The sequence below is a fragment of the Adiantum capillus-veneris genome, chromosome 16 (genome assembly GCF_014529385.1).
Source record: "Adiantum capillus-veneris isolate H3 chromosome 16, ASM1452938v2, whole genome shotgun sequence".
Lineage (NCBI taxonomy): Eukaryota > Viridiplantae > Streptophyta > Polypodiopsida > Polypodiales > Pteridaceae > Adiantum > Adiantum capillus-veneris.
The window spans coordinates 60,307,977-60,332,302 of record NC_140946.1 but is presented as its reverse complement, the minus strand read 5'-3'; the positions used below and the strand labels follow the sequence as shown (position 1 = coordinate 60,332,302).

The window sequence follows — 24,326 nt, the reverse complement described above, 5'->3', positions numbered from 1 at the left end:
CAGTACCTCGCACGATTGAAGGAAGATTGGCGCGCTCTCACACAAAATGGTATGCCGGTCATGTCATTTTCTAATCGTGTTTTGCAACTAGGTACCCAACTACGCATGTCGGATGAAGAGCGCAAAGAAGCTTTTCTCTTTGGATTAGACGAGTATATCAAGTACGATGCCGAGGTACTCGATCCAATCGATCTCAACAAGGCGGTAGCGATTGCTCTCGCACAGGAGATGAAGCACAACAAAGGAAAGCCTAAGGAGAACAAGGCTTCCACTAGTACTCGCACCTTCTCAGAACCCTCAGAACGGTAAGAACGGTAAGAATGATAACTCTTCTAACCAATCTACCAACAGTATCTCATCAAAGAATTCTTTCAATGAATCTAAGGGTAAGGCTAACACAATTGCTAAACCTAAGCTTACTCCAGATGAAAAGGTAGCACAAGGAATTGTAGGAGGTTACATCACTTCGGAAGAACAAAGCACTTATTCTAAGGAAGATCGTTGTTTTCATTGTCACATTAAGGATCACATAAAAAGAACATGTCCTAAGTTTGAATCGAATGAATCTAAAGAACCCACAGCACCCACTACATCTGTCAATGCAAATAATGATAACACGCTTGTGCCCAAAGTTTCTCAGGACCCTCCCATTGATGATTCTCTCATTAAATGTTATGGTCGCACGTCGGGGCACCGTTTTGTCATATTATTTGACCCAGGTAGTATGCATGATGTGATCAACCCCTATCTTGTTGAGAGAGCCCGCCTCGAAGTTAGTCCGAGATCTCCTATCGAGGTCTCTGGCTTTCGTCCTGGTATGGACGCTCTCATCACGAAGAAGTGCCTTGATGTGTTGTTTGCAATTCAACAGACTGCCTTCACTAGAAGATTTTTTGTTTCTCCTCTCTCAGGATGTGATATGATTTTAGGCATGAAATGGTTTCGTGAAATAAACCCTCTCGTTGATTGGGAGGCTACACTTCAACTCTCGATGCCAAAGGTGATTGTCCTACTGTCTTTCATGGAGAGGACATTGCTCCTTCTTCATCTGTCATTGCTAATATGCAGGACAAGGTTGAAAGGATTCGGGATAAGCAGATTCTCTCGATCTCTTTTTCTCCACAGCATGACACACAGGATTTGCATGATTGTGTGAAGCATGTTGATGATTTGAATGACAATGATAAGCATGATGATTTGGATGAAAAAGACAAGCATGACGAATTGCATGAAGATGATGTGATTGTTCACAAGGATGATGTGTTAGTGGATGTTTTTTTTAGCGAAGCTAACCTCGTTGCAGATTCGATCAATCACGAAGGATCGATCTTGGCTCTCGAGCCTAGGTCCCAAGAACCCCTTCGGGAAGAACCAATCTTGGCTCTCGAGCCTTGGTCCAAAGAACCATCACAGGAAGTATGTGTGTTCGCATGACTGATACGCACGCATTGTTCGAGTGTTTCATTCGTGACGGGTTCCTGTATTTTAGTCAGCATCGTTATGTGATCCCTTTTCCTAGGCATGACATATTGTATGTTGAGCACGTTTCTCTCATGGATGAGCACGAATGTATGCGGATTGTGCATGAAAAGCTGAAAAGTTTGTATGTCAAGAACTCACATTCCATGTCTCTTCCGTGGCATGACACAGTTTCCGAAAGAGCACATGATAGTATGAGCACCAAGCATGGGCATTTCCATTGTGATTTGCCACAGTTCGATTGATTTCGATCAAACAGAAAAGATTCGACCGCATTGTTTGCATGTGTTTGATGAACGGGTTGTCACTCCGTCTCTATGTTCATCTACATTGCATACACAGTCTTTAGAGAAGACAATATTTTTTTCCTTCACGTTACATGGAATAGGTATGTTCATGGTTTTGTGTTGGAGATGGTTTCAGGAATATGGAGATTCTTGAAGACGAAAGAAGCAGGACTCTACACGAAGTTGAAGCAAGAAAGGAGATTCTGAAAAATTTGTGTCGCTTTCGGCGCGGCCCAAAGAAGCAAGCGTTGCAGACCTTTATGAAGTTCAAGTACCGCTCCACCCACAAGGCAGAGTGGGCCGGCGAAGAGTCCCTTCCAGGATTCCGGATGCTGTTGGCGATCTCCCTCAACGCCATACAGTTCGGTACCAGTACCTCACTTTGAAAAGGAGGGGATGTCACGTAACACATCCCAACCTTATGTGTCCGTGGACAAGCTACACCACAGCAGGGTTCAGTCAGTTTAGATTAGCAGTGATCTGGCACTTTTGTGAGTCTATTCGTAGACCGTGCATGCCCAATCGCTTAGCAGATGCATATCCTCCGGTTGCACACAGCATGATCATCGGAATTCCCATCAGAATCCATTAGCATCAGTTAGGGAATTTTCCAGTGCGTTTAGCCTATTTTCCTATTTATTGGTTACTTTCACTTATTATTTTTAAGTGACTTTCCAACAAAAGTAAGTAGGGCAATTTTGCTAAGTTAATATATAAGCAAACCCAAGTTAGCACTTTCTGGAGAAGAGGCAACAGGCAACTTCTCAGCAGTACTCCCCTCAGCATCAGATCCATCGCCATACCTCCTTCATCCCTGGCGTTTTCATCTTCAGTAGCTATCGTCATCATCCCCCAGTGCTTGGCGTTTTCCCCTTTACCAGTAGCAGCAGCAGCAGCAGGCTCTACTAACGCTAGATAACCCTTGCAAATCCTCAACGATTTCAGCAAGGCCCAACGTTTTTGGTTCTCTGATCCAGTTCTGCCAGGCATTTTTCGCAAGAGATAAGATCGGCCAGCGTCTTTGTTTTCAGCCCTAGACTGCATCAAACCACAGCATTTTCAGGCTTATGCACAGTAGCAAATTCCCCCCCAAGACGGTTGCAGATGCTCCCCCATTTTCAACCATAAATATACAGCCAAAACAGTCATTTTCAGCCACCGAAACAGTCCCGAAATTCAGCGATTAGAAGATCTCAGATTTCAGCCACCAAGTCGTCGTCGTCATCGGCATAGTCCCATTGCACCAGTCCATTGCATACGCATTGTACACCTTTGTGCAATCAAAGAATAGACCACTCTCGCCGACGAGAGTGGGGCCTTCGGAGGAGGGTTTTACAACCTCTCGGTGTCGTATCTCTTCTCTCTCCTTCTCTCAGTCTCATTCACTTGCACGCACAATATCCACTCACTTTGTTCATGATCACAGCACTCTACAAGACGGAAGGCTCTCTTCTTCCCTAAGAACTAAAAGGAACCTTGAGCAAATAAAGATCACTAATCTTGAGAAAATACAACATTCATTCCGCTGCACCTTACATTGGTATCAGAGCTTTGGAAGTGTTCTGCATTACTCAAGGAAAGAACCACAAGAATTTTTTTTGCTTGTTGCAATAGCACGAACCCAAGTTTACTTGGGCGTGGCGATTCCTAATCGTGTTTTGTTGAAGAGTGACAGGAATCCCAAGAAAGAAGGGCTTGTCCAACCTCCCCTTGTGTCTCTTTTCACTCATTGAGAGTGGACAGTGCACTTATCGGCCAGCCAATCGACGTGAGGTGGGAAAAAGCAACCTTGGTGTGAGCGCAAGGCCGCCAAGGGGTGCGCCCGCAGAAAAGGGTAGAACTCGGGTGAAGAGAGGATCCTTCTCCAACGCTTTCAGGGTTCATTCAGTCCAGTCAGTCTAGATTAGCAATGATCTGGCACTTTTGTGAGTCTATTCGTAGACCGTGCATGCCCAATCACTTAGCATAGATGCATATCCTTCGGTTGCACACAGCATGATCATCGGAATTCCCATCAGAATCCATTAGCACCAGTTAGGGGAATTTTCCAGTGCGTTTAGCCTATTTTCCTATTTATTGGTTATTTTCACTTATTATTTTTAAGTGACTTTCCAACAAAAGTAGGTAGGGCAATTTTGCTAAGTTAATATATAAGCAAACCCAAGTTAGCACTTTCTGAAGAAGAGGCAGCAGGAGCTTCCCGCTCAACAAGCAACTTCTCAACAGTACTCCCCTCAGCATCAGATCCATCGCCATACCTCCTTCATCCCTGGCGTTTTCATCTTCAGTAGCTATCGCCATCATCCCCCATTGCTTGGCGTTTTCCCCTTTACCAGCAGCAGTAGCAGCAGGCTCTAGTAACGCTAGATAACCCTTGCAAATCCTCAGCGATTTCAGCCCAAGGCCCAGCGTTTTTGCTTCTCTGATCCAGATCTGCCTGGTGTTTTTGGCAAGAGATAAGATCAGCCAGCGTTTTTGTTTTCAGCCCTAAACTGCATCAAACCACAGCATTTTCAGCCTTATGCACAGTAGCAAATTCCCCCCCAAGACGGTTGCAGATGCTCCCCCATTTTCAGCCATAAAAACACAGCCAAAACAGTCATTTTCAGCCACCGAAACAGTCCCGAAATTCAGCGATTAGAAGATCTCAGATTTCAGCCATCAAGTCATCGTCGTCATCGGCATAGTCCCATTGCATACGCATTGTACACCTTTGTGCAATCATAGAATAGACCACTTTCGCTGACGAGAGTGGGGCCTTCGGAGGAGGGTTTTACAACCTCTCGGTGTCGTATCTCTTCTCTCTCCTTCTCTCAATCTCATTCACTTGCACGCACAATATCCACTCACTTTGTTCGTGATCACAGCACTCTACAAGACGGAAGGCTCTCTTCTTCCCTAAGAACTAAAAGGAACCTTGAGCAAATAAAGATCACTAATCTTGAGAAAATACAACATTCATTCCGCTGCACCTAACACAAGAACCCAAGACCCTCGTGACTCAAGAACCTCAAGAACCCTAGATTCTCACAAATCAAGGACCTCAAGACCCTCAAGAACCCAAGTTCCTCGCGAACTTCAGAACCCAAGATTATAGTGCATGGTCGTCACCCGAAGCGGAATGGATACTTCGCATACAGGTGATGAGCATGAGAGAGGCGACGAAGACTCGTCCCCACCCGGACATGATTTCTTCAACCCTCCCCCTTCGCTATCTACGCCAAACCCTCTGGAGGCAGTGGTCAAGCAGATAATGGCCATGATGGATAGACAAGAAGCAAATCGCCTTGCTCTTGCCGCAAAACAAGAAGAAAATCGACTTGCTTTCAGGGTTCATTCAGTCCAGTCAGTCTAGATTAGCAGTGATCTGGCACTTTTGTGAGTCTATTCGTAGACCGTGCATGCCCAGTCACTTAGCATAGATGCATATCTTCCGGTTGCACACAGCACGATCATCGGAATTCCCATCAGAATCAATCAGCATCAGTTAGGGGAATTTTCCAGTGGATTTAGCCTATTTTTTCCTATTTTTGGTTATTTTCACTTATTATTTTTAAGTGACTTTCCAACAAAAGTAGGTAGGGCAATTTTGCTAAGTCAATATATAAGCAAACCCAAGTTAACACTTTCTTGCAGAAGAGGCAGCAGGAGCTTCCCGCTCAACAGGTAACTTCTCAGCAGTACCCCCCCCCTCAGAAGTAGACCCTCGCCATCCACTCCTTCCCTTTGGCGTTTCCTCCCAGCAAGCCATCACCTACAAGTCCTCTTGCCTGGCGTTTCCAACCTTAGCATATACATCCCAGCCAACGTTTTTCAGCCTTGACAAAAACGCCAGCATCACTTGCAGACTCAGCGTTTTTTCAGCCTTGTCAAAAACGCCAGCTCAGCAGTAGCAAAAACACAGAATTCAACAGTTGGATTCTCACAGTTTTCAGCCTATGACACAGTAGCAGATCAGCCCCAAGTTGGTTGCAGATGTTCCCCCAATTTCAGCCATAAAAACGCAGCCAAAACAGGCATTTTCAGCCACCGAAACAGTCCCGAATTTCAGCAGTTAGATCTCAGATTTCAGCCATCAACTCGCCGTCGTCATCGGCATAGTCCCATTCAATCAGTCCATTGCATACGCATTGTACACCTTTTGTGCAATCAAAGTAGACCACCCTCGCCGACGAGTGGGGCCTTCGGAGGAGGGTTTTACAACCTCTCAGGTGTCGTATCTCTTCTCTCTCCTTCTCTCAGTCTCATTCACTTGCACGCACAATATCCACTCACTTTGTTCGTGATCATAGCACTCTCCACAAGACGGAAGACTCTCTTCTTCCCTAAGAACTAAAAGGAACCTTGAGCAATAAAGATCACTAATCTTGAGAAAATACAACATTCATTCCGCTGCACCTTACAGTGTGCGTATCAATTATGCGAACACATAGTACTTCCTGTGAGGGTTCTTTGGACCTAGGCTCGAGAGCCAAGATCGCTTCTTCTTGAGGGGTTTCTATGGAACTCGACTCGAGAGTCAAGATCGATCCTTCGTGATTGATCGAATCTGCAACGAGGTTAGCTTTGCTAGAAAAAGCATCCACTAACACATCATCCTTGTGAACAATCACATCATCTTCATGCAACTCATCATGCTTGTGAGAAATCACATCTTGATCATGCAAATCATCATGCTTGTCATTGGCATCCAAATCATCATGCAAATCATTATCATTCAAATCATCATGCTTATCATCATGCAAATCCTGTGTATCATGCTGTGGAGAAGAAGAGACTGAGAGAGTCTCCTTTTCCCGAATCTCTTGCATCTGTGCCCGAACTTGAGAAAAGAGTCGCAACATCTCTTGCATTCTTGCTTTGGTCTCGCGATCAAATCTTGCTTGACTTTCTTTTTCTTCCAAGTCGTACCGACGCTCTATGGCTGCCATTTCTTCTTCGTAGTCACGATCTATGGCTGCCATTTCTTCTCCGTAGGCCTTTCTGTCTGCTTCTCTTTCTTGGTCCAACTCCTCCATAGGAGTTAGCGCAATCCTTGACGTAGATGGGGAAGGGGGAGGGTCGGAAAAACCTCGTGGTGGGGAAAATTCTTCTTCGCCTCTCTCATGCTCATCACCTCCAAGCGAAGTATCCATTCCGCTTCGAATGATGACCATCCACTGAAGTCGTACGTCCTTGTGGGTTCTTGTGGTCTTGGGTCTTAAGTTCGGTTCTTGAGGGTCTTGGGTTCTTAAGTTCACGAGGAACTTGGGTTCTTGGGGGTCTTGGGTTATTGAGGTTCTTGAGGTTTTCTTTCGCTTGCAATCTGTGTTAGAGAAGGATCTTCTCTTCACCCGAGTTCTTCTCTTTTCCGCGGGCGCACCCCTTGGCGGCCTTGCGCTCACACCAAGGTTGCTTTTTCCCACCTCACGTCGATTGGCCGGCCGCTAAGTGCACGGTCCGCTCTCAATGAGTGAAAAGAGACACAAGGGGAGGCTGGACAAGCCCTTCTTTCTTGGGATTCCTGTCACTCTTCAAAAACACGATTAGGAATCGACACGCCCAAGCGAACTTGGGTTCGTGCGACCGCAACAAGCAAAAAAAAATCTTGTGATTCTTGTGGTTCTTTCCTTGAGTGATACAGAACACTACCAAAGCTCGAATACCAATATTAGGTGCAGCAGAATGAATGTTTGCGCTTTGCTCAAGATGAGTGCTCCGAACTGTGCTCAAGGTTCCTTTTGTTCTTATGGAAGGTAGAGCCTTCCGTTCTTAATGAGAGAATGCTATGATCACAAACAAAGTGAATGGACACTGTGCGTGCAAGTGTATGAGACTGAGAGATAGAGAGAGAGGAGAGATACGACATCAGAGACGTAAAACCCTCCTCCGGAGGCCCCACTCTCGTTGGCGAGAGTGGTCTACTTATGATTGCACAAATTGGTACAATGGGAATGCATGTGACTAATGCAAGTCTAGGCTATGTCGGTGATGACGACGGGGACGACGAGACCGACCTAAGGGCTGAAATCTGCAAATCCTTTATCTGCTGTCCCAAAACGCTATGGGCTGAAATCTGCCACTAGTCCAAAACGCTGATTTGGGGGCTGTTCCTGTGGGTCTTTGTCTGAAAATCTGCAGGTTTAGGGCTGAAAACTGAGGTTCATTAAAGCTGAAAACTGAGGTTCTTACCACTGAATTTGCACGTCTTCTACTGCTGCAAATCTGCAATCGCTATGACATGCAAAAACGCTAGGCTGAGGTGTTTCCAAAAACGCTAGGCTAAGGTGTTTCCAAAAACGCTAGGTGGTGTGGGATGCTGCGGGAAGATCTGGTGCAAAAACGCCAAAGGGCTGGGCTTGCTAGCGATGGTGCATCTGCTGAAAACGCTATGAGATGCGGAAGATGGAAACGCTATGGGAGGTTCTGGAGGTTGTTCTGGCTTGGAGGGAATCCACCAAGGGTCTTGTTGGAGAAGTTGCCTGCTGAGCTTGGCTCCTGTTGCCTCTTATGCCAAAAAGTGCTAGATCTAGTTTGCTTATATACAAACTTAGCAAAATTGCCCTACCTACTTTCCAACAAAGTCACTTAAAAATAATAAGTGAAAAATGTCAAAAATAGGCTAAAAAAGGGCTAAATGCACTGGAAAATTCCCCTGAAGAATTCTGATGGGAATTCTTATGATCATGCTGTGTGCAACCAGAGGATATGCATCTACACTAAGTGACTGGGCATGTACGGTCTACGAATAGACTCACAAAAGTGCCAGATCACTTCTAATCTAGACTGACTGGGCTGACTGAACCCTTGTCGTGATGTAGCTTGTCCACGGACACATAGGGTTCGATGTGTCACGTGACATGGGACCCCAAAATCACCCTGAATGTTTGCCAAGCTCCGGAAGCCTCTCACACAAAATCATGACATGGTAGTGTCCACCATACACACACCAACTCGAATAGACCGGAGAGCCCAAATTTGACTCGAGCTGCCTGCGATGCGGCGTTTGCACCAATGATGTGGCAATCTGCACACTTTGCTTACGTGGCACATATCTTATGCTGGAATGCTTTGGGTGTTAGTTATTGTATAAACAGATGTTTATCAGTGCTTTTACTCACTGTTGTAACTAGCAAGTGATTTTGAGTTGTTTTTGGGGCCAAGTGACTATAAATTAGAGGCCAGAATGCCTTTAGTGCTCTAATTGAGGAAGTGGTCTCACAAACAGATAAGTCGTAACAAGACAGTTATTGAATCTACTAACAAAATACAGCCAAGGCCACCTATTTGGGGGCAAGCACTCTCTGAAGAGGAACTACACCTTTCCGCGTCATCTCTAAAGTGATCTAGTGTTAAGTAATTCAATTCTTTCCAATCTCTTCAAAGTCTGTGTCAGTGATTCTCCCGTTGATACATGGTGCCGGCCCGTCCCTGGTTACTGTGGTATCCAGTTTGCTTTTTTACCAAGCAAACCAATCCTTTTCTCCTACAGATTTACAACTACAATAATTATGGAATCTGAAGAAAGTTTCTCGTCAACGAATTTTTAATATTTCTTTTCAAGCACCCACAGGAAATTTATTGCGTTTGTAGAATTTTCAATAGTTTGTGAACTACATGATTCCTTCAATCATGCAACCAACACAGAGTAGCAAGGAACGTGCAGAACTAGCTCCTCCTGTTCTCGGAACGCGTTCCCACACACTCCAGGCGACCGGAATGGAAACACTGCCGGAAGGGCGTTTCCGTTTCTTGCATAATCGGAACGGGCGGTGGAACAGGAGTCGGAGCAGGCGGAACGGCTGGCCAGAACGCGGATTTTGAAAAAATGACCGTTTTGCAGTTTTAAAAAAATGGCTGTTGGGCGCTTTTGAATGTTTTTTTTTTTTTTTTTTGGGGGGGGGGGGGGGGGGGGGGGAGGTATTCTCCTCTCCTATGTAAGCCCCACTTTGCTCTTTCTTCGTACTTCCTCAAGGCTCAAGCTTGAAGTTTCCTCAAGAGTCACGGCAAGATCTCTTCTCTCCCTCAAGCCAAGCTCAAGCCTCTCTCTCCCTCTCCCTTGGGCCTCAAGGCTTTAAGCCTCAAGGCTCGAGCTTGAGGCTCCACTTCTCCCTCAAGGCTCACTCCCCACCTCTCCATCTCTCCATCTCTCTCGAGTCATGATTCATCACCTCTTTCCCTCTCCCTTGGGCCTCAAGGCTCAAGCTTGAGAGTCGAGACTCCACCGCTCCATCTCTCCCTTTCCCTCGACTTTCAAGTTTGAAGGCGCTCTCTCCGTCTCCCTCTCCCTCGGGCCTCAAGGCTCAAGCTTGGAGCTCCATCCTCCCCTCTCTCTCTCTCTCTCTCTCTCTCTCTCTCTCTCTCTCTCTCAAGCTTTCTTCCTCTCGAGTCTCATCACTTATGACGCAAGCTTTTGCATCAAGTGAACGTGACCCCTTGGGTGCCAAGAAGAAGAAGGATGAAGCATCATGGTGAGATGAAGTGCATTCCCGAGTGTTGGAAAAGGCCGGTGGTGCACGTGCATGCAAGTGCAAACTATGCGTCTTCGAACGGCGATCCGACACAACCAAAGTCCGTGCTCACCTCCTTAAGCTAGAGGGACAACAAGTACTATGCAAGGCCATCAATGAGCAATTGTTGAAGGTATTTGAAGCCAACGATGCCGCCATCAAAGCCAACAAAGAAGAGAAAGAAGCGGCAAGGCCTACGCGTCCCGCAATCGACCCCAACAACTTGGTTTTTCCCTCTTCTGCACCTTCTTCATTGGTTGGTGGTGATAGTAATGCGGCAACGACAGAGACGGCGGTGACATCATTTTGATCGGCATTTTCAATGCCTAATACTACTCCGATCTCCACCCCCAACTCTCGCCAACGCACCCTACATACGATCCAAAAAGGAAGGAGGATGTGGATGCAAGTGTTGCCCGCTTTTCTATCATGATCACATCCCCTTCATAAAGGCTCGGTAAGGCTTACTATAATTTTCTCACAATCAATTATCTCGATGCTCATTCTCATCCAAATAGTAAATCCTAAATTCTAATACCTCGTGTGCAATGTGTAGGTCAGAGTACTTCAAGACCATGTGCACGAGGATTGGAGAGTATGGGACATGCTATGTGCCAGCCTCTTCCGAGGCCTTTCCCACTACTCTACTCGATAGAGAGAAGGCCGTCGTGGAGATGGCAACTCTCAACATGAAGAGGCAATGGACGAAGTATGGCGTGACCCTCATTGCGGATGGATGGAGCGACACTAGCAGGAGGTCAATCCATGGCATTGTTGCCTATTTCAAAGGGGAGATGTATTTTTCCCACTCCCATGACGCCACGGAGACGGGAAAATCAGCAATTGTCCTTGCCGGTGAGTGGGCCTCCGCCATAGAGACCATTGCGTCAAACCTTGTGATAGGTCTAGTCACCAATGGGGAGGCATCAAACAGGGCAATCGGAGCTATTTTGGAAGGCGCTTATCCTCACATCACGGTGTCCTTTTGCATGGCACATTGCCTTAACAACCTCTTGAAGAATTTCGGCAAACTACCTTGGATAGAGCCTCTCATTGCATCCACGTCCAAGGTGGTTGCTTTCATCAACAACCACAATTTACTTCGAGCTAAGTTCTTGAAGCGGTGGGGGGGCAAAGTGCTTCTAAAGTATTGTGAGACCCGCTTTGCCTACAACTATCTTATGGTAAGCCGCTTGGTAGAGTGTCAAAGTGTAGTGCGGCAGCTCTCATCAATACAGAGTTTGCTGAGACTTCCAGTGCAAGTACAGTCGCAGGGATCATTTGTACAGAGAAGGTAGAGGATCCTGAGTTATGGCAGTCTCTAAAGACTATTGACAAAATGGTGAAACAAGTGATCCACTTGCTTAGAGTGATGGATGGTATGCAACCTTGCATTGGCAAGGTCTATGAAGCAATGGATCGCATGGTCAAGGCGCTTGAAGATCTTGAGAAGGACCCAGATAGGCTCAAAGAAATCAAACACCTTTGCAGTAGCAGGTGGAATGCCTATAGTTCACCTCTTCATGGTGCAGCTTTTGTGTTGGACCCAGAGTTCCACAGTGCAGGGCAGGAGCATGATTCGGAGATGAACACACATTGGAACACCATCTTGAAGAAGCTTCACCCTGATCGTGACATGCAACCAAAATCAAGGATTAACGTGCACTTTACAAGGATATGCGAGGATCATTTGGGACAATCGATGCCCAAATTGATCGCACTAAGATTTCCTCCATCTCGTGGTGGCAAGAAAATGGTTCAGATGGTCCCGATCTTCAGCGACTTACCGTCCGCATTCTCAGCCAAGCGGTTAGCTCCTCTTGCTTGGAGCAATTGTGGAGTGTATATAGCCACATTGCATCTAGAAAGAGAAACCGACTTGGAGTGGAGAAAGCAAATGACCTTGTTTTTGTCAATGCAAACTTAAGAATGCTTTAAAAGTCAGCATCCAAAGTGACAGATCCTTTTCTACAATGGGAGATGGAGGCAGAGGCAGAGGCAAAGGCAGAGGTGCTTGGAGAGGCAGAAGGATCTACGCATGAGAATGAGCGTATGTGTCACAAACGGGAGCGCAAAACAATATAAAATATACTCGGATAAATAGAATTTATCACTTAATACTAAAGCCAAAGGATATAGAGAGAAATAAATAGAGAGAGAGAGAGAGAGAGTGAGAAGATCGACACAGTACTGGGGACCAGAAGATGGGTTGGTCCCCCCCCTTAAAGAGAATTCTTTATTAGGGAGAATATTTTTACAAGCACAAGAACCGGAGAAAACCCCTCCGTTCTAAATCTCTGACTCGATGGTCGTTCCTTCCCGTAAGGGAAATCCGAGAGACGAGCTCTCAATCCTTTTTCCGTCTGTACTCGAAGTTGAGACTCCGCAGACAATTTCCGAATTCTGTTTTCGGAATTCCCAAGCGTAGGCCAAAGCCTTCTCGCTTCTCCTTCGCGATGAAGTACCTGCAAACACACACGCAAACACGCGACAGCAATTCGTATGGCGAATCCACAATAGATACCTGTCGCTCTTGTGCGGGAAAAGCGACTTCCGTGCTTCTTAGTCTCGTGATCTCTCACGTCTTCTGGCGGCAGAGTCTTTTCTTGTTGGCGTTGGCCATCTCTTTTCAGTGAGGGCATGTGGTGCTTTTATAGCTCCTTGACCACTGCACGAATAGCTGCTCGCGTAGAGATCGTGGCTGTTTTTTTTTTTTTTTTTTCCCTATCCGAAATAGGGAGAGAGAATTCACTGGCTAGTTTTGTTGCTTTATTTTCTAAGTGGCTGCCCACTTATTAAGTGGACGGCCGGCATATTTTCAAATTGGTCTGAACCTGCCCAAAAACTCAATACCACATGCCCGAATGCAATGCAAACATAGATTCCTCGCGGGAAAGCGTTTGCTCTTCCCGGAAAACTCATTAAAATATTCCGCTTTTTAAGAAAAGCTTCTCAGAACCCATCTTTATTCTTGTGCTTGCGGCTTTACGCGTATTCCTCTTTTCCAGTTCGGATTTCCTCTCGACTATGGATATCCCCTTTTTCGATGCACCTGTCACCCACCTTGTGACGCATCAGGAATACCCATCACCTAGTCCTTTCCTACCGAACTTACGGTACAATCTCCTTCACGATGCTCTATGTCACCCATCCTATGACGCATCAGAGATGTCCGTTCCCGAATGGTCGGATACTTCTTTCCGATGCTTCCTATCACCCATCCGATGTGACGCATCAGAAGTACCTGTTCCTGGTGGCCTTACAGATATTCCCGTTCTCAATGCTCCCGTCATTACTTTGAACGACGCACTAGGAACACCCTGTAATCGGATGTCTCTAGTGAGAAAAACCCTCTCACTTAAAATTCCAATAATTCATTTAGAATTATTTTTCCTTGGTGTTCCAAAGCGAGAAAACCCTCTCACTTATAAATCCAATAATTCATTTAGAATTATTTTTATGTAAGATAAAGCCAATTTAGCAACATCCCTCACTTATAAACAATTGTCCTCAACTGTAGAGGTCCAACTGAACTGCCGGGGAGAAACCGGAAAATTTCAAATCTTGCTCAATGGTGAGTTGAGCCAGTCCTTTCTCAAAAGAGAACTCAGAAATTAAATTAAACAAAAATTCAATAATTCAATACTTACCTTACCAGTTCATGTCCTTCCTCTAGTACCTCGAGGATATCCTTCACCATTCATTAAACTTACGAGCCATGTAAGAACTCGTCATTCGCGTCTTTCCGAGAATCTGTTAACTCAATTCCACCTTCTCAATCCCGAGAAGAATCATCCTCCTAAAAATAAATTTAGGTCTATGTCCTTGCGCATAACCTTGCGCTATTAGTCCTCAGGATATTAAACCTCTTCTGTCCTCCCACATAGGGAATGCCCAAATCATAAGAGTATTAATCTCGATGTCTTCCTTCACAAACAAAGTGTGTGATCACCTTAAAGAAGGTTCTTGTTTCGGGTCGTCGCTCAACGTAGGCGAACGGTTCCAATCCGAAGATTCCTTGTGCACGGCGCACTTCCTTCCAATCTTTTCCTCCTTGCATCAATGACGCCTTGCAAAATCTCAGGCAGATAGGATTCTAGCCATAGCATTTTCTGAACGTACGTTCAAACCTAGTCTACAATAGAGCGAACCCTCTTTGATTCTCAGGGATGTTCTCCCATATGTAATTCTTACCATTTTGAAACGGTTGGCGAATTATATTCTTACGAACAGAATAGTTCGAATTTATTCCTGCAGCGTGTAAATGCTACTTCACCTGCTCATGGAGAAACATATACCGCAACCAAAAGTTGCTACTGTAATGGTAAAAGCACATAGCGTACTCAATGATCAACGACCATCAGAAAACCTCTTCTCCATAGAGAAACTCAAATTCCTTCTACCGAACACATCTCAAATAGAGATTCTCGTGTCGGAATATCCTTGCGCTCAAAAAGGCCCTCAAAAGAGTATAACAAACTCTCGTCCAATTCCTTGGCATAGGTCTGCATCTTCGTGTGTTATCCATGTACTCAAAAGTGTACATAATTCTTAAGCGTGTTAAAGTTTCGGTGAACCTGGGAAATTACCTTCCCTTCGTAAGATTCTTAAGAGAGAAGACGCTCAACTTGACGATCCCTTGGCTCCATCTTAGAGCAAAACCCACTCATCAAATAATCTAGGATTTTAATCCTTGGATTCCTCAAGCACAGGCCGTAGTCGTCGCTTGTTCCTTCCCCTCATAAAGAGTGTTCATTCACTTGTGCAAAAAGCACTACCATATCTTCCCTTACCGGGTAGGGGGTGTGGGCTTTAAGAGTATTCAAGCTTAATGAAAGCTTTTCTTTGCTGGAAAGCTCAAAATGGTTCCGTCATAATTTCCTACCCGCAGTAACACGTAATCTGTTCGAGAATTACTGGATACCAAATCAATAGTTGACCTTCCGGCTAGTTAAGCAAACCAATTCATCTCAGAAAACAATGTTTCAATTTGATCCTGCTCTCATAAACACTCGAGAGTGGTAGTCCCGGTTAGACATAACCATATCTTGTGCAAAAGAGCAAACAAGCACAATGCACTTTATGATTTCCTCAAAGATGTAACTTTTGATTGAAAACCTGCCCTCTCACTTAAAGTTCGAGGGTCTTTTGTTCAAAATCTCATGAGTTATAGATTGAATTCCCTTACTCCAAACTTTCTCCAGATAGCAACGTATCCTTCGAGGAGAGGTAACAAAAATTCATTGTTTCTGTGTTCAATGGTTCCCTTCACACTGTGAAGATTAAAGTCTATGTACACTAAGGTGTACACTTTCAGCTTTTATCGTTGACTCCACCATTTGCTGCAAAGTATCTTGCAGATGCGTCTGCAGAATTTGAGCAAAAGTCCTTCGTTAAATTTCTTTATCTTTCCTTCCTCGAAGAGAATCAAGAGTGGAGCTACCTTGGCAAGAATGAACCACTACTTGCTTTGAGTCACTCGTGTTCCTATTGGGCAAACCGATCCCAATCATCTTTGATGCCTTCCTCAAAGCGTAGAGAAAAAAAAAAATTGTCGAAAAATTCAGCCTTGAATTGAATCCAAGTCTTGTTGTAAGTTCCTTGCAGAGCTTTGGTATACCACCAAGTACTTGCAATCCCCCTTGAGGTGTTCGGTCACATGCCTCACCTTCGACGCTTTTTAGAAATTGCCGCTTGCAAAGGCAACTTCAAACTGTCGAATGAAAGCGTTAGCTTTTGGGACATCTTCCCATCCGTCAAAAGTATCAAACTTGACCGGAGTGTTCTGAGGTCTAAAGACCTTCTTCATATCCTTCCCGGAATGATGGGATTTCTTGGCTATGGTTATGGATTGATGTTAATGGATGTTTTCTGGGTTCTGAAGGATCTTGAGCATTCCGCTCCTTGGATTCTCTAGGTTCTTGAGCATCACGCTCGTCGCCTTTTCAGAGAATCCCAACTCTTGTGTCGACTTCTTGCAAAGAGAAAAATTTTCCCCAACTCTGCAAGCTTTTCCTGCAGGGCTTAGGGTTCCGCCTGCTTACTTCTCTCTTGGTTTGTCATGGCTTCTTCCTGTATCTTTCCAGAATCCTCCTCCTTTACAGAGAAAGAGAGGAGACCATGCTCTGATACCACTGTTACAAACGGGAGCGCATAACAATATAAAATATACTCGGATAAATAGAATTTATCACTTAATACTGAAGCCAAAGGATATAGAGAGAAATAAATAGAGAGAGAGAGAGTGAGAAGATCGACACAGTACTGGGGACCAGAAGATGGGCTGGTCCCCCCCCTTAAAGAGAATTCTTTATTAGGGAGAATCTTTTTACAAGCACAAGAACCGGAGAAAACCCCTCCGTTCTAAATCTCTGACTCGATGGTCGTTCCTTCCCGTAAGGGAAATCCGAGAGACGAGCTCTCAATCCTTTTTCCGTTTGTACTCGGAGTTGAGACTCCGCAGACAATTTCCGAATTCCGTTTCCGAAATTCCCAAGCGTAGGCCAAAGCCTTCTCGCTTCTCCTTCGCGATGAAGTACCTGCAAACACACACGCAAACACGCGACAACAATTCGTATGGCAAATCCACAATAGATACTTGTCTCTCTTGCGCGGGAAAAGCGACTTCCGTGCTTCTTAGTCTCGCGTCCTCTGGCGGCAGAGTCTTCTCTTGCTGGCGCTGGCAACCTCTTTTCAGTGAGGGCTTGTGGTGCTTTTATAGCTCCTTGACCACTGCACGAATAGCTGCTCGCGTAGAGATCGCGGCCGTATTACTGTCACAAACGGGAGCACATAGCAATATAAAATATACTCGGATAAATAGAATTTATCACTTAATACTGAAGCCAAAGGATATAGAGAGAAATAAATAGAGAGAGAGAGAGTGAGAAGATCGACACAGTATTGGGGACCAGAAGATGGGCTAGTCCCCCCCCCTTAAAGAGAATTATTTATTAGGGAGAATCTTTTACAAGCACAAGAACCGGAGAAAACCCCTCCGTTCTAAATCTCTAACTCGATGGTCGTTCCTTCCCGTAAGGGAAATCCGAGAGACGAGCTCTCAATCCTTTTTCCGTCTGTACTCGGAGTTGAGACTCCGCAGACAATTTCCGAATTCCGTTTCCGGAATTCCCAAGCGTAGGCCAAAGCCTTCTCGCTTCTCCTTCGCGATGAAGTACATGCAAACACACACGCAAACACGCGACAACAATTCGTATGGCGAATCCACAATAGATACCTGTCGCTCTTGTGCGGGAAAAGCGACTTCCGTGCTTCTTAGTCTCGCGATCTCTCGCGTCTTTTGGCGGCAGAGTCTTCTCTTGCTGGCGCTGGCCACCTCTTTTCAGTGAGGGCATGTGGTGCTTTTATAGGTCCTTCACCACTGCACGAATAGCTACTCGCGTAGAGATCGCGGCCATTTTTTTATTTTTTTTCTATCCGAAATAGGGAGAGAGAATTCACTAGCTAGTTTTGTTGCTTTATTTTCTAAGTGGCTGCCCACTTATTAAGTGGACGGCCGGCATATTTTAAAATTGGTCTGAACCTACCCAAAAACTCAATAAAACCTTATAAGTTTAAAACAATGCTTTTCACAACACTTCCCAGGCGTCCCTGGATGCAACCACATGCACGAATGCAATGCAAACATAGATTCCTCGCGGGAAAGCGTTTGCTCTTCCCGGAAAACTCATTAAAATATTCCGCTTTTTAAGAAAAGCTTCTCAGAACCCATCTTTATTCTTGTGCTTGCGTCTTTACGTGTATTCCTCTTTTCCATTTCGGATTTCCTCTCGACTATGGATATCCCCTTTTTCGATGCACCTGTCACCCACCTTGTGACGCATCAGGAATACCCATCACCTAGTCCTTTCCTACCGAACTTACGGTACAATCTCCTTCACGATGCTCTATGTCACCCATCCTATGACGCATCAGAGATGTCCGTTCCCGGATGGTCGGATACTTCTTTTCGATGCTTCCTGTCACCCATCCGATGTGACGCATCAAAAGTACGCGTTCCTGGTGGCCTTACAGATATTCCCGTTCTCAGTGCTCCCGTCATTACTTTGAATGATGCACTAGGAATACTTTGTACTCTGATGTCTCTAGTGAGAAAAGCCCTCACTTAAAATTCCAATAATTCATTTAGAATTATTTTTCCTTGGTGTTCCAAAGCGAGAAAACCCTCTCACTTATAAATCCAATAATTCATTTAGAATTATTTTTCTGTAAGATAAAGCCAATTTAGCAACAATATGCAGGAGGATTGGGATGATATTCACGACGTCCAAGACTCCACTACAGATTGGGAGGTGGGATGCTCTTCTGCCACTACCCAGAGGTGAACATCAGGCATGAGTCATGACTCATTGCTCATTGGTTTTTGATATTTGTTTCCTTTGTGGCCGCCGGCTTTGCACCCTTTTTGTATTGCACTACCACATGAGTGATTGAGTCTTGAAATGTCACCTAGTGGCTCTTACATTTGTTATTTAGCACTCTAGCCTCTACATGTCTTTTTGTATCGCCTTGGCTTGCCTTGTAAGCCATCTTTATTTTCTATCATCTTTTTGCTTCAAGCTTTTATGTAGTTTGGACTCTATTCAACTTTGAGTTAATGGTCTCTCTATGAAGAATCAAGATGCTTTTGTAAAGGATGATCCCAATTCATATGTTGTGTGTAGTGCGCAATCGCGTGTAAGCCTTAAAACTGAAGTATCATTGCAAAGCATGCCTAAATAAGATTCTACTTGGACTAATGAGTGTGTATGGCTCTCTACTAACATATAGGTTGAATCCAACCTAATTAAGCTAGCTTATTGTTCCAACCCTGTTCCCATTCCGCTTTTCGGGGGGGGGTTTCCAAAAACGTTCTGGAGGCCCCCGTTCCCATTCCCCTTATGAGTAACTTTGAACTAACTCCACCACCAAATCCACCCGGCACTCTTAGAGCTTCAACTCAGCATTCAGGAGACCACCATTACTTCCACTGTTTTTGGTTAGACGCTCACAAAAACTACACTTGCAAAACCTATAAAGGTGGATCCACCTCTTCTATTGTCACTAAGTGCTGACGTAGCAACTCAGCTGAAGAGGGGGGCCTGTTATTAGTATGCAAAGAGGTCATACCAAATTCATCCATAAAAGATGATGACGTGGCAACTATACGGATAGCCCGCAAAACGCAAAACTATACAGATGATCCATAAACCGCAAAAACACCCTCTAGATGCCAATTTTTGGGTCGGAGTGCTTTTGAGGGCACAGCTTTCCATATCGATTGCTTTTTGGGGCCAAGGGCCTTCAAATACAAGCCTTGGGGGCTCTTTTTGGCATTCTTGTGTGAGCAAAAGCAGAGACAGCTCCCCAATAATTGTACCTTTTGTGAAGCAATATAAAAGAAATACCGGAAGGAATGCGGAGGTTTTGGGGCCAGTGATCTCAATGTGGAGCTCTGCGACTCCATGTCTACCGTGTAGATCTTCACTTTCTTTCCCTGTTTAGTTGTTTTGAAGTGTTAAAAGTCTGTCCAATTTGTTCTTTTCAATTGGCACGTGATGCCCTCCCATTAGAGTGGTATCAGAGCTTTAGGCATCTACGCTTCTAACAGGCAAACCGATCCTCAAAAACAAGATGGCGCTTCTTGATTCCACCAAGTATTTGCGGTTCCCCCTCGATGAACTCCGCGACATACTCACGAAGCATCCTCAAGTATCTATCTATTCTGCAGGACTTCCAACAGTTTCTAAACTATATGTTGCCACCTCTATTGCCTCAAGTTTTTCCTACTCCGGCACCAGAAAAGTCAATGGCATCTTCTTGACAAACTACATAATCCTCTATTCCAATTGTAAGAGTTTTCAGAAATATGGTTGCACTGTCCGGAAACTACACAAAAGAATCCAAAATCTCTTGAGCTTATCACCTTTTTCAAAGACAATGCTATGCAATGGTGCCACAAAGCCTCACACTCCAAGGACCTGGCAAGCTTTCAAGAATATTTTTGCCCGAAGTCACATGACCTCCTTGTTTGAAACTCAACTTCTCACAAAATGGGGTAACTTGCAAATGCTGGCCACTGAAACTATGAACGACTACAACCAGAGGTTTTTGAATATCTACCTCCCAGTCTCTTTCTCCAAATTGATAACCTTGGAGGATCAATGTGAGTGCTACACCATAGGAGTGTCGTCACCACTTCAAGAATACTATTTGTCCAAGCAAGTCTCTACCATCCAAGAGCTCATGGACCATGTTGCGGTTGGCTACAAACTCAGGAAGGAAAGACTCGTACTTACAACAACTGACGACCAACCGGCAATTGCACAAAATCCTCAACCTACCACAAATTCTTAAGGTTCTCACGATGCTTCGACTCTACCTGCACGACCACAACGCACAAATTCTCAAGGTTCTCACAACACTTCGAATGTACCTACACAACCACAATCGACCTCCCACCAACGAGATACTCTTCAAGGAAAAGGTGGTGCTTTGAGTGCTTCCAAACAGGACATACTTCCTATGTAAAACCTCCAAAGCAACGTCCATCAAGAAAGCCAGAACCTCAGTGAGACTTGTTCAAGATACTTATGCAATTTATGTACCCAATGCTTCCAAGGAATTATGCAAAGTCTATGGAAAGATTCGTGGCCATAAAGCACTTATCTTCTTCGATCTAGGAGCCACCGATGTCACAAAGTGCTGACGTAGCATGACCTATAGGACAAACTCCGGACAGAAAGAGGTCAGAGCCCCACTGAAAGATGCAAAAGAAGTGGTAACAACTTGCAAAACCAAGCCGAGAAGCCAAAAATGGAAGGACTTTCAATTTTATAAGTAGTACAAACTTATAGGTCATGTCCGATGGGGCCCAATATATGCTAAAAAGAAGGTGTAAAGGGGGTTGATGACCTGGTAATTGTACGGACCCGTGATTTACGTTGCTGAAGTGGTTGACCGTACAAACCTCCACAAATTATGTTGCTGACATGGAACCTAAATGGATTTTTGCAATTTGCGCTAGCACCCTTAGCATGAGCTTTTGGAACACAGATGCTTTTAAACTTGAAGCTTTTCATGTGCAATGCTTTTGGAAGGCCCAGGGCCTTTAAATATAGTGTTAAGGCCTGAGTCTCAAGCAGATACACTTGGGAACACTGTTGAGACGCTGACCCTCGGATATTGTACTTTGCGAAGCAATAATAATAAAGAAATACCGAAAGTTGCGCCAGTCTTTGGGGCCAATCTCTCTGTTCTCGACTTGGTGTGTCCAAGTCTCCAAGTCTATTACAATTGTATCAAAGCTCAGTCGATTCTACTTCTACAAAAGGATCCGATCCCTTTACTAACAACACACATGGATTCGGTCGACGAATCCCGCCAGGTGAAAACTGTCAGCCCCACCACTCCGATCTAAGAAAAAACTGAAGATTCCAACGAACATCGTCGATGCAAGTAATAAAGCAAGTACTTGATCTCGCAACAGAGCAAGGGGGCCCTTGAGGGTTTCGGACCTGGCATACCGTGTCTTCTCTCTCTCTCTCCTCTCTCTCTCTCTCTCTCTCTCTCTCTCTCTCTCTCCTCTCTCTCTTCTCTCTCTCTCTCTCTCTCTCTCTCTCTCTCTCTATTTGTCTCATTGTCTTCGGTTTCAGTTTCTCTTTCAAGTGACGTGAAATTCTACCATGCTCGAAATTCTACCATGCTCTCCACATGGCCACCAGCATAAACAAAGTCGCCATGCCTCCTCATCCACTTTGGAGAAGGCAACGTAACCGGTAAGGGACCACATGTCGATTGCAAAGAACTACTGGAAACAACTTTAGCTCTTAAGCACTTGAACGGAAAAGAGATCTTCACACTTGAGACGAGACACGGAGTGGCAAAGTTCCACTCCCAGATACAATGGCGCTCACCCCTTCCGATATTTCTTTAATTATTGATTTTTGTACTACACCTACACAAGACTAAGAATGACTCTCCCCCCAAGGACATTAGTTTATATGCTCTCCGCCTCTGCTTTTACAAGTGCTCAAAAGCACAAAAGTTGATTGCTTGTAAAAAACTCAAAGCCCCAAAAGCTCAAAAAGTCAATGTTTTCAATAACTAGTACAAAAAGCTCTTCCAACATCCAGATGTCACATCATAACCTGCATTTTCCACCGCAAATCATGGTGCAAATTCTGCCGCAATTTCTAGGTCGCTTTGCAAAAATTTAGGTCCCTTGCTCCAGTGCCTATTTGGGTCGACTCCTCTTCTCTTCTCTTCAGGTCCAGTCTAGGTCATGCCACAACATACAGATGTGACAAGCAAAGACAAAGCTATCTACATGCAAACAACGTGAATCCCAAATGTGTTATGCTTGCCCTTGAGTGACTTATTGTGTGGAACAGCAAGAGGTATTTTAACCTCAAGTATAAAGCACATGATTGGAATTTTTGAGATTCACCTTCAAAATGTCGGAGACTAGATTTTCCATTGTGCACCAGTATGGAATCAGGCAAGTAGAGGACGTTAATGATCCACCTCTTGAACATTCAGATCAGGTTGTTATCAATTCTAACTGATTGTCACCGTTAAATTGCTTATAATCCCACAATGTGGAGTGCCATTTATGTGCTAAACTGCCCCACATATTTCAGAAAATCTTGTAAAAAGTATTAACTCCTATGCATAGTATGTGATAAAATCTGGAAGCCAGATCAGTTATCTGCAATTTTGAGTGCGAGAAACAACTTGCCATCTTTATTGTCCCGGACATTTTGGTGCCGTCTGTTCCAATACAAACCAAAATTCGTATCCATGCAAGCAGATAAAAGATAACCTCTTCTAAACTATGTGAGCAGGAAAGAAGACTACGGCACAGTCCATAAGGTAATGCCTACTAATACAAACCTTAAGGCAATGCCTGGGGTTGCATGTCATGAAACTGAAGAGGGCAGCTTTGGTACTCTAAGCTTCTCAGATTGCAACAAAGGTAAATTTGATGATATCAAATTAACCATTGTGTCTCTCACTCTTTGTGGTTAATTGGCTGACCAGACCTATTCACATTGCATCCGTATGCATAACTCGAGAGCGAGAGAAATACAGTTCACTTAGAACCCGGAAAAATGTCCACAATACAGATGCACAACTTAGACACAGGTGTCATTGACCTGCCAGTCTTGCAGTAGCATGCAGTTATGTTTTCGCCCTTACATGTCGGAACATATTCCACATAAAATCATAAGCATTCCAAGAAGCGGGATGCCTCTACCTCATGAAGAGGTAGGTTGGCTAACCTATGGAACATTGCAACAGCACAAAAACAAGTGCACAGAAATAACTTCAAGCATACTCAGACGAATGACATTGATGCTTAGCATGGAGAATGAGTTGAGAATGCTTACACAGAAGCCATATTGTATTGGGCCGAGGCATACAACAGCAGTACAGATGAGGGCTATGTTAGTACTTTGACTAAAAGCTCTTCGTGAACTCCTCGACTTCCTGCTACGACTAGCTCCTCGCCTACGCCGATGATGATGATGATGATGGTCAGGCAAGAGGGGCTCCTGAATTTCGTTGTTGTTGTTGCGTAGATCCACTGCGTGAGCCTCCATGAAGAAGGAACAAATGGTCTCTGCGCGTGGAGGAAGCAAGGGTATCTGTATTTGCAATGTCTGCGTACGCGCGCGCCTGAGTATGTGGATTTAAGAGAGAGAGAGAGAGAGAGAGAGAGAGAGAGAGAGAGCCTGTGGGACGATTATGAGGGAACTTGGAAGACGATGTGGGTGGAGAGAGGGAGCGCGAGAGTGAAAAGAGAGACACTGTTTCGCGGCTTGTGATCGGGAGCGAGGATGGTGTGCTAATGCTCGTGTCTGAATGATGTGTGTCAAGAAATTTACTGCCAAAACAAAAAAAATATATGAAAAGCTTCTTGTCCAATCGAACCAGACCAGCTGGCAGCTTGACAATGCCTAGTCTTTTGGCCTTGTCCTTCCTTGTGGCTTTCGAAAACTATAGTTTCGACCAGGGCTGGGTTCACATGGTAGAGGAACTTGGAAGGCTCTCTGGTGAATTTTTGGCT

The 24,326-nt window shown here is 44.8% G+C and overlaps 1 protein-coding gene across 1 annotated transcript in view; it reads right to left on the bottom strand.

Annotated features, from left to right (window-relative positions):
* LOC147439139 (sugar transporter ERD6-like 4) overlaps positions 1-24,110 on the bottom strand; it is an 82,163-nt gene extending 58,053 nt beyond the window's left edge. Inside the window, exon 1 of the mRNA XM_086485041.1 lies at positions 23,647-24,110. Within this exon, the coding sequence (XP_086341167.1) occupies positions 23,647-23,859 (213 nt within the window). The 5' untranslated portion in view covers positions 23,860-24,110. The remainder of the gene's footprint in view (positions 1-23,646) is intronic.
* Positions 24,111-24,326: the final 216 nt, after the last annotated feature.